The sequence below is a fragment of the Microtus ochrogaster genome, chromosome 19 (assembly GCF_000317375.1).
Source record: "Microtus ochrogaster isolate Prairie Vole_2 chromosome 19, MicOch1.0, whole genome shotgun sequence".
Lineage (NCBI taxonomy): Eukaryota > Metazoa > Chordata > Mammalia > Rodentia > Cricetidae > Microtus > Microtus ochrogaster.
In genome coordinates, this window is record NC_022021.1 from 43093674 (window position 1) to 43105043 (window position 11370).

General features: G+C 47.0%; 1 protein-coding gene across 3 annotated transcripts in view; it reads right to left on the reverse strand.

The window, feature by feature from the left end:
• The window catches only part of Otulinl (OTU deubiquitinase with linear linkage specificity like), a 25858-nt gene that overhangs the window by 5612 nt on the left and 8876 nt on the right, over window positions 1–11370 (reverse strand). For 2 of the 3 annotated variants that reach the window (XM_013349734.2, XM_013349735.2), the window contains exons 2-5: window positions 2988–3150; window positions 2869–2900; window positions 2671–2762; window positions 909–1058 (exon numbers count right to left, since the gene is read on the reverse strand). In XM_013349734.2, the coding sequence (XP_013205188.1) occupies window positions 909–1058; window positions 2671–2762; window positions 2869–2900; window positions 2988–3150 (437 nt within the window). The remainder of the gene's footprint in view (window positions 1–908; window positions 1059–2670; window positions 2763–2868; window positions 2901–2987; window positions 3151–11370) is intronic. The other variant, XM_026783812.1, reaches the window with a different exon arrangement.

The following is an 11370-nucleotide window of genomic DNA, read 5'->3' on the forward strand; positions in this document are numbered from 1 at the left end:
CACACACACACACACACACACACACACACACACACACATACACACACACAAATAAATGAGTAAGAGGAAAAAACCATACCTAGTAGAATAGCTAAAAACAAACAGTCCCAACAATACTAAGTGCTGGTGACCGTGTGGGGTCACTATAACTCTTGCACTATACTGGTGGGAATACAAAAACGCCAAGGAGGTTTGGAGAGCAATGTGGCGGTTTCTCTGAAAGTTAAGCACACACCTCCCAAAGCACCAGGAATTTAACACCTGGTCATTTGCCTAAAAGAAACAGATACTATACCTATAAAATCCCATAGAAGGCTATTCCTAACAGCCCTATTCCAAGCTAAGCACTGGAAACAATCCAGGTGCCCTTGAATCGTGGGTAAAGTGTGTTCTGGTCATATAAAGGACTATGTTGTCAGAGCAAAAAGCCTCCTCAGTTCCTGCGATAATGCTCACTGCTAGCGGACGGCAGGCAGGCGGCTGAGTACATGATTCCGTTCACATGACACTGGAAGCAGCAAACCATAGGGGCAGAAAGCAGATTAGAAAGTGTACAGACCAGAGGTCTGGGGACAGCTGACTACGGAGGTAGTATATGAGAGAACCTTGGGGTGGTGACTACATTCTGTATGCGTTTGTTAATAAACATTTATGTGATAGTGAAAAGGGCTCGTGTTATCAGACCTCCTTAACTATGAAGGACGGGTGCTTCTTGAGAAAAACTGAGAGCATTAAAAACTAACAAAACTGAAAATACCGGCATGCTGAGATGGCTTATCTGCAAAGAGACAGAGGGGACCAGCCAAAAAACCCATCAACGCTCCTTCAACATGGGAATCCTGAACACAAAGCTACCCGGCCAGGACCGGGAGCCTCCACACGACCATGTTCCCTGTGGGACACCGTACCTTCACAATGTCTTTTTCTTTCATCCATGATGGGAAAGAGAGACCCTGGCTGAAGATCTGGAACAGCACGGACCTGAGAGCGTCGTAGTTATCTCTCTTCACTGGCCGAACACATTTAATATGGTGCCTCCAGAACAGCTCCTCATAGGCCTGTCAGGAGGCAAGGGTGGTCTGAATGAACTCCGCTGCATCAGACGCCAGTGTGAGCTCAGTGAGCACAGACTTCAGTGCTTACCCTGGAAGTGAAGTCTCAGTGAACACACCGAGTGAGCGTGTTTCTACAGGGGAATGGTTCCCCAATAACCCGAATAAGTGGAGTAGTGATAGATGATGTCGTTTTAGTCTTTAAAAAGTTTTCTTTTTGTGTATTTTAGAAAAATTTTTTGAAATTTATTTTTAAACGATGTGTATTTGTGCGTGCGTGTGTGTGTGTGTGTGTGTGTGTGTGCGTCTGTGTGTGGAGAGGGAGGGTCTTTACATGAGCGCAGGTACCCATGGAGGCCCACAGCAGGTGTAGGATTCCCTAGAGCTAGAGTTACAGGCGGGTAATTGTAAGCCTTTTGATATAGATGCTGGGAGCTGAACTCAGGCCCTATGCACGAACTGCAAGCACTCGTAACAGCTGAGCCATGTCTCCAGCCCCCTATTTTATCTTTAAACTTTATTGCCGTAATCATCATATCACTATTTTGTGTGTGCATGCACACGCACATGTTAGTGCATATCTGGAAGCCAGAGAATGGTTCTCCTGACCCCAGCAGCACACTGACAGCAAGTGCTTTTACCCTGAATCACTTAAGTGTGGCCCTATGGATGGGACTTTAAAGTGGATCTTATGTATGGAGTCTGCCTCGTGCTGGTTTAGATGACTCATCTTGGAAGACCAGGTTCTTTGGGGCTGATAAGGAGTACAATTTAACCACAGTGAAAATGGTAGAGTTTTAAGACCGCACCAAAGAGTACTTTGGACCTCTCCCTCCTTTTCCCCCCACCAAAGACAGGAGTGGGCAACACTGTTGGGGATATTTACATTTACCAAGATCATTCCAATGGAACATCCTAAATCTCCTCGAAGTACTTATGCAGGGTGTCTGATCCCCCTCAGTGAAGAGTCCCCACAGCACATGCAGAAGTTAAAAGGCCAGAGATCAGAAGACTCATCTTTTCTCAAGTTACAGACTTAATTGATTCTGTTCTCAGCGCTATAAACTCTAGGTTGAAGCCTGTCTTCGTTAGCTCACCTCTCAGCTTGAGTCAACAGCCTAGAGCCTTCTGGGGAGGAGGAACCCACTTCAGGGGACTGGCTGCTCTAGACTGGCTTGTGGCCACGTCTGTGAGACAGTCTTGATTGACTACTGACATAGAAGGACCTAGCCCACTGTGGGCAGCACTGTCCCTAGGCAGGTAAGCTTGGGCCAGATGCAGAGAGCAAGCCAGTAAGTAAGTAGGGTTTTTCCACAGGTTTTGCTCCAGGTCCTGCTCTGACTTCCCTCAGTGATGGACAGTGACCTGGAAGTCAAATAAACCCTTTCCTCCCCCAAACTGCTTTTGGTCAGACTGTGTTATCAACAGCAGAAAAGCAAGATAGGAAAAGACCTAAAGCCAGCATCTAGCAGCTGCTTGGCTCCAAACTTAGGCTGCAGCTTTAACTGACATCCCGTTTGGTGCTGGTGGAGCCTTGGGCTTGGCAAAGCTGAACAGAATGCGCCCGGATGCCGACAGACACTGCCTGCCTACACTGCCACAAGCAGCCGTACTGTACCTTCCGCATCAGTTTGGCACGCGGCGTGTTTCCTTTCCACTCTCTCGCGCAATAGCTGAGTAAATCTACTTCTGCCTCCACACTGAGGTTTCCTGGGCAAAACAGAAAATACAAGGCAGCTGAAACTGCCCACTCTTCTCCTTTCCCTAGCCTCCTCTGCCCTCAAAAAGAAGAAAACGTATGCGCTAAAGTCTTTACTTTTGAATTTTCTCTGCAGATAGCCAATCCACCTGAAAGATAAAGGAAACAATTACAATATAAGAACTTTCTGTAGGGCAAGGGTGTCTTTGAAAAGCCGTGATGACAGGATGACCTACCACTTCAGCCGGTGCCCTAGATGTAGATGCAGCCTTCTGAAGTAGCAGAGGGAAGCTGACAGCAGCGACATCACCATCGTCACAGAAACCCTTGCAGCTCTCCAGGCAATGCTAACGACTTGGCTTGTAACCAGTATCCAGGAGTGAACTTGGTCACTTCCTACTAAAAAAACAGACATGCCTAACACAGTTACACATTTGCTTTAAGGGACATATGACACATTGGACAATTGACTATCATCGATTTATACACATTTTTGTGTATGTATGTAGATGTGCATGTTTGTGTGTACAATGAGGTAAAGCTCTGTGTGTGTGCGTGAGTGTGCGTGAGTGTGTGTGTGCGTGAGTGTGTGTGTGAGTGTGCGTGAGTGTGTGCGTACAATCACCAGCACCGTTCCTTAGGTATCATCGACCTTCTGTGAGATGTGGTCTCTGACTGACCTTAAGCTCACCTACTAAGTGAGGCCAGCCAGCAAGCCCTACGGATCCACTGGTCTCTGCCTCCTTAATGCTGGGATTACAAGCACACAACATCACAACCAATTGAGAGGCAAAAACTACCAACTGAGATATTCCCTCAGGCCTATATACATGTTTGTTTAGCGCATTCAAACACTAAATCCAAAATTAAAGCATCAAGTAAATTCTCCCATAATCAGCGTCACATAAAACATCTTTTTCTACAAAGTTAATAATCTGAAGTGGACATAAGGAGTAGGAGCTTCAGAATCCCGAATGCAAATCCTGTTTCCACCATGGAGTCTGTGTGCTTATGACACCCGACTACCCAGATCTGAGTTGTCTTAACTGTACCACGCAGATGGCAGTGCAGGGAAGGGGTAAAATGACATTTATTTGAGTTATCTTGACTGTGCCATGCAGGTGGCCGTGTGGGGAAGGGGTGAAATGACATTTATCTGAGATGTCTTGACTGTACCACGCAGGTGGCCCTGCGAGGAAGGGGTGAAATGACATTTTGAAGCACAGCACAAGGTGGGCACACGCTCGTTTCTCGCCAAGGACCTCTTGGATCCACTCCAGGCAGGCTCTGGTGACCCATTACCCATTGCTGTTTGGGAGCATCACAGGTCGCATCATCATTTGAGTCACACAGGAGTGAGCCAATCAGCAGAAGCACGGGTACCACTTTCCACATTCGCTGCTTCAGATGCCCACTGTGATGCCTGGTCCAACAAGGCAAAAAACTAAGGGCCGAGGGACCGGCGGATGGGCTTGCAGTACTCTGTTGTGTCCAGAAGATTTCCGGTCACATTCTGCTTGAGTGTGTGACAAGCTGAAGTACAAAAATGAGGAAGAGGACTTCTGAACGGTGGCCAAAACCCCTGGGGTTTGTTTTGAAATAATTTCCTCCACAACAGATCATTGAGTAAAATTCCATTGACCAACTGCAATAAAACCCTCATCAGCATGGAACCTATGATTCCATTACTTTTGGTCATCTGGATATTTCATGTGTATTTATATTCCCAATAAGGAAAGAATTTACTAACAAATCAGGAAAAATAACCAGGAGCACATATTAAAATATACTTCCCATTACCTAAAAGAACATTTTAAAAATGCTTATCTGTCGAAAGAAGTTATTTGGCTGCTCAAATCATTATATTCGCTATTTCCCCAAAATTTAGCAAACTATTGTTTAAAAACACAGAGCTGGGGATAGAGAGATGGATGGCTCAGTGGTTAAGAGTACACGGCTCAGGCCGGGCATGGTGGTGCACACCTTTAATCCCAGCACTGGGAGGCAAAGGCAGGCAGATCTCCACGAGTTCAAGGCCAACCTAGTGTACAGACTGAGTTCCACGGCAGTCAAAGATACACAGAGAAACCCTGTCTCAAAAAAATAAAACAAAATAAAAAAGAGCATACTGCTCTTTCAGAGGACCCCAGTTCTGAGCACCCCTGAAACTCTAGAACTCTAGGTCCAGGGGACCCAACACTCTCTTCTGGCACTACTGACATGACACTCACATATACATATCAATTAGAAAAAGGGGGGCTGTTGAGGGGGCTCAGTGGTTAGGAGCACTTTCTGTTGCTTCCAAAGGACCTGAGTTTGATTCTCTGCACTCACCTTGAGTGGCTCAGAAGCACCTGTAACTTCAGCTTCAAGGAATCTGATGCCTTCCTCTGGCCTCTGTGCACACCTGCACACATGCCCTTTACCCACGCAGATACACATACATACACCCAAGTAAAATAATAAAATAAATCTTAACAACTTAAAGGTCCTAAAAAGTCTTTTTAATGGAAAGCTATCCCATGTTAACATGTATAATTTTACATTATTACCAATTTAGATGGCTTTCTCCACTGATAATTCTGACACACACAGTTACTTTTAGTATATTCTTGAATACACAGGATAGTATTATCTATGAATATATAACATGTGGTAGCTGTAAAAATATTTTTTGAAAAAAAAACCAGAACACCACATATGATTTGTATGTAGAGACCGACCTCTTCCTTCTTTCTGACAACATTAGGGGTTGAAGCCAGCGTCTAGAGCATGCTTCCCACCCAGCCCTGAGAACACTCTTTGTAACGAATGTCCAGGTCCTTGGCATCGCTGGTCCTGTGTGCTTTGCCTACCAACGAACATCTGGACAGTTCTGCACTCTTTACAAACAATGCCTTGGCAAGCAGTCAGCATTCATTACTCACATCCCCTAAGGATTCCTGGCGGCTTGTCTTTAAGGATAATTTGCTGGGTCAAGGGATTTGCACACCGTCAGTTCTGACAGGTACTGGCTTCCAAAAGAGGTCCGTGAGTACCCTCCCACCACCCTGAGAGGACCCACCGCTGCAAGGACTGTCCGATGGAGGGTGTGTTTCTGAACTAATCCAGAGAACGAGTTTCTTCGGAATGCACAGGTCAGTCATATTTCTTTCCGACGGCGGGACTTTGTACAGTATCTGACATCACTCAGGCTGCTACTCATGTGTGTATGTCAGGGGTCAGTGGAGGGCTCACAGCCACTGCAGTGAAGACCGGGTACTGCCCCCGACACTGCTCATCTCTCAGATGCTATCTGAGGGACCGCCCAGCCCCTTGGGGCATCTCTCCTCAGAATAAGGCCTTTCCTGTCAGCCCACTGAAGACAACTGTTCTTTCTGTGTTTGTTCATACCTTTTCTGTCTCCGTTTCTCTCTCCCTCTCCCCATCTCCTCCTCCTTACGACTCTTCCCTCTCCTGTTCTCCTGTATCTTTCTCTCCCTTGCCCCGCCCCAGCCTTCTGCCCATATCCTCAAAATGAACCCGACAAGAAGGCAGCTTTCTGAGCACCTTACCAGGAAACAACCTGGAACACGGGTCTCTCTCGATTCCATGCACCCACTGCTCAAACTGGAGGGCTTACCACGACAGTTCCACACAGCAACACACTGTGCTCCTACAGTATCTATTTTCTCCTGTCCCCCCTCTCTCCTTCCCCCCACCCTCCCCTAACAGTCCTCTCTTTCAGATTTTTTTTTTTAAAATTTTTACATATGAGAGAAAACACACACTACTTTTCTGTTTCTGGCTACTTTTCTGTTTCTGGCTCATTTCACTTAGCGTGAAGATCTTAGGTTTCATCTGTTTACCTGAAAGTAATACGGATCCATTCTTAACATTCCAATATATAAATTCATTGATCAGCTGACCCTATATCTTAGGTGCTCACATTTTTTTTTTTTGTTAAGTAACTCAGACCAAGAAGGGTGACGGAGCATAATCGCAGGGTTCTGGTGTGGGTAGGTGGGAGCCATCCAGAGGTGGGTAGGCTGGAACTCTGCAGGACGGACGGCACGTATGAGGCAGACATGGCTGTACAGCCGTGTAAGGATCCGCACAAGCTGCTCTCTGACCATGTTTTTAGGAGCAACACTTCTAAGTCAAAAGAGTAGGAAGAATTGTATCTCATTACATCCAAGTGGCTGCGGTGTTATGCATGGATTGCCTTCTTCTTGCCTCTGAGCCCCACAGTGCCACAGAGGAGCCCCAATTCCCCACAGGAACCTCCCTTTACCTCCATCTCTAAGTCAGAAAGAAGAGAGAATAGAGCGGGTCCTGGTACGCAGCCAATGTTTAGCACAGGTCTGTGCATTTTACCATCCCAAGACAGAAGGCACAGACCTGCTGGAGGGCGTGAAGGAAACGTCAGAGAAGGGCTGGCCACAGTATCATTTACACTAAGCACACAACAAACACTACCGCTGTTTTCATTGTGGTTACTCTAACCACCTTTGCTTTGTAGATTAGCGAACTGTTAGGGACAAAAAGATTAAGCAGCCACCTAATGGGAGTTGCCCAATAGTTGGCAGAGCCAGTAATCAAAGGCAGCGGCCATGTAGTTCTGGAAGCTGCCTGCCTGAGCACTTGGCTGTCCTCCTATCTGTGACCGTGAAGCTGAACGCAGTTTCAAATCAGCACGGGTAGTAAGTACAATTACGGCTGTAGGGGAGAACAATGTACATCCTTTTCTCAGAGCTGGAGAGATGGCCCGGTGGGTAAGGAGCACTGGCTGTGCAAGCCTGAGAACCAGAGTTTGAATTCCCAGAACCCACATAGGGACCAGGCACGGTTGCATGTGCCTGTAATCCCAACACTGACAAAGCCATAGCTTACCTGATAGCCCACCTAGCCAAAATAGTGAGCTTCAGATCAGTGAGAGACCTTATCTCAAGAGAATAAAGCAATGATCGACAGAAGCCACCTGACAGCCTGCTTTGACTTATGCACATCACACACACACGCACAGACCCACACACACTCACACACATACACATGCACAGGCACACACATACCTTTCTCTTGTTTTAGGGTCAATAAATATGTTAAACTCAAAAAAAGACAGGAATAAAACAGCATAACCAGACTGTCAATCAGTATGAGGACAAGTCTGATGAACTCCTACTGAGTCAAACAGCATCTCTCCAAACACAGCGGAGAGGGTAACACTTCGGACATAAGTTTCAGAGGGCCCCTCTTCCCACCAGAGACAACTCTGCAATCACCACCAACTTCCACCCCCTGCCTCAGAGAGGGGTCCTGCTGGGTCATGAGTGGGATGCAGGAAAGCAAAGGAGAGAGCTCTTTACCTCCACAGACAGTCATCCCACACCCCACGAGAACAAAGGGAGGGTAGGCAGGGAGAGTTCAGCAAAGACAGCTCTGGGAAGTGCGGGACATGAGAGGAGGCTGGGAAGAAAGACGTTGCCAGGAAGTAGGGATCTGACTCTTTCATGCCTGTCAAGGGGCAAAAAGCAAAATTCCTTTTTCATACTTTTGTACTGAACCATTGAGCTCCACAACACACTTCTTTCCTTCTTTCCCTCCCTCCCTCTCTCTCTCTCTCTCTCTCTCTCTCTCTCTCTCTCTCTCTCTCTTTCTTTCTCTCTCCCCAACCTTTCTTTCTTTTTAATATATGTCTCATATATTCCCCAACCGTCAGGATTAAAGCATGTCCCCAACAATCAGGAGAAACGGGCATTAGGCTCCTTGAGGAATTACAGCAGGTACAAATGCCTGACCCTACAGCCTTATCTGTGCTCACCTTCCACGACAAGAGAGATAACTGGCTAGAACTACAAAAATCACTGGGCTTGGGTGTGTTTGTTTTGCTTTTGGTGTGTATGCGTGGTAAAATGCTTAAATTTTTCCCCCATTCTCTACAACGTATCAAAGCTGAAGTAATTCAAAACATTAAAACAGGAAACCCAAAAGTGGGTGGAAAACACCAAGCCCTGAAAACAAAACTAAGCCACTGAAAAGCCAGAAACCAAATGAAGATCTGGCTCAACCGCCTGGGGCAGGGCTCCTGGGTGAGTTTAGCAGCAACACTGACTCCTCTCGAGACTTCTAGACTTGTTCTAGATAATTCTTTGCTTCTAGCTCCCCAGGGGCTACAGTCTTCAGTCTTAACTACCTTCCAGTGTTAGGGATTGAATCATGCTAACTACTGAACCACTCATGCTAACCAAACACCACCAATGAGTGGTCCTCAGCTCTCTCCCAATCTTACACAGGACAGTTTATCAGTACTGTGGCTCTTTCTTTCTACACACACCAACACCTCATCTGCGTCCAGCTCCATGACCTCCCGGCAGTGGTATGTCAAAGGCTACTATCTAGACCAGAGAGAAGTTAGACAATTTGAGCTAGAAGGGTAGAAAAGACAATGGTGTTTTGATGTTTGAGGTAGCAGAGGGACCTCAGGGTACACTCTTCCTGTTTAAAAAACAAAAACAAAAGCTGGGGCGTGTTCTAACACTACACTGAAATTCACAAGCGACAGACACTCTCAACTGTGTTCTGTTGTGGTTGGGAGAAAGCTGTCTTCGTCATTCACTGATACGATGAGGCTGAGAGGCTCTACTTTGTATTCAGGTGTTAGTTCTGCTCAATTAAGAAAGACCAGCTCTTCCTCTTAGAGAATCAGGAAAGCCGACAACTACGGGACCCTGCCATTCTCTCCAAGGAAGAGAAGCACTAGGTGGAAGGTTTCTATCTTGAAAGGCGTGAGCAGAGAGACATGTAACCTACTCAAGTTGGCAGCAGCCTCCACAGATGCGGCCTTCTCACTCTGGAGTCCTGGGAAACTGAAAGTACCCATAATATACCTGGAAATCACTTCCTGCCTGCTCAGGGAGGACTGTGTGTGCTGTAAGAACACTGTAAGTCTGAGCTGTCTCATTTTACTCTGAGCATCTTACAGAACTGTCAAAAGTGACCTGTCGTCTTAAAGAGAAATTTAGTTTTCTCGCTGTTAGGGTTTCGACAGCCCACCAGCAATAAAAACACAAGAGCTGTAGGTGCAGACAGGGGACATCAAAGAGCTTGGAATCGATCCTTTTCTGTGGAATTGTGGAAGTGTGGCACAGCCCAGGAGATAACTGACTGCAGAATGGGGTGTGTGTGTGTGTTCATCTGTCTGTCTGTGTGTTCTGGAATCCTTCCTTCCTTCTGTCATTTGTTAGATTCAAGATGTTAAGCAAATCACACAGCCTAGACGGCCCTAAACCATGGCCCAACGCTTAACACATGGTGATGAATCAAGGCCGGATCAAGATCCCACCAGTCTTTGCGACCATCTCCCCAGAACCCATGACGTAACTCGGGCTTGCCCACCTCTCATCTGGGAACACACTCCCTTCTAGAGGCAGCTACTTTCCTTTTCTGATTATGTCCCTAGTGCTAAGTCTACCCTCATTCTATCGACACAGATTAGGCTGTTCCTACAGATCAGCCAGAGGCCCAACAGCTGGACTGCACTGGCAGAGACTCCTAGATGCAGACAGATGGGCCCACTGAGGCAACCTCCAGGGGGCACAAATGGAGCTGAGAAGGACCGAGGTCAGTGCTGGGGAAGGCTTCCTTGGGCTGTGAGTGTGATCTAAGGCCAAAGGATGGAGAGCTAGCAAGGTAAGGAAAGCAAGGAAGGCCAGCGCAGTTGGCCAGGATCTCAACATTGCTGTGGTTCTTAGTCGATACGTCTAAAGAACGGCCCTGGCAGGTCTGAATTAGGGGGCTGACACAGAATCAGGTTTGTGATCACAGCCTGCCATGCTCTTCTTGGAGTCATAAAGAGTAAGTCTGATTCCTATCATGGGGTAACTTTCTCCATCTTCCGCACAAGCACAGGGTTAGAATTCTGTTGCATCTCCAAGGCCTGAATCCAGCCAGCACGTTAGGCCTTTCAGGCCTCAGAGCATCCCCAATCCTCTCTCCACACCGCAGGTCTGCTCCACACACACTGCAGGACAGGACACTATCCTGTCCACAGTGAGGGTCTCCTCTGTCACACTGCTGGCCTTATACATACACAGGCGTGCTATGCACCTATGATGGCTTTATCTACCAGTCTGAAATCTCCTCTAAGGCTAATGCTGAATCTTTTAACATTCCTTTTATATTTTATAGAGAAAAGAAGTTTATCATGATTTGTAAGGCTTAGGGATGGCTGGAAATAAACTGTTTGCCTATCATTGGGGGGGGGGGGCTATGTTCAAACCCCAGTACTGGAAAATAAGAACAAACAAACAACAACCACACCAGAGAAAAAGAATACCCCACTAAGTCCTTATCTCTGCCCAGCCAGTCAGGTGTCAATCAATGTTCCTGAAATGAATGACTGATGATCCCAGGGCAAGGCTTGGCTTTGGCTCTCTGCGGAGGGTCCTCTACACAAGGACAGAAGAGGGTACACAGGGGAAGATCACACTGTGAACAAGCTCTGGCTCTTCATTCACAGGAGATCTGCTCACTGGAGGGGCCGTAGCACACTTGCTCACAGCGGATCTGCTCACTGGAGGGGCAGTCACACTTGCTCACAGCGGATCTGCTCACTGGAGGGGCTGTCACACTTGCTCACAG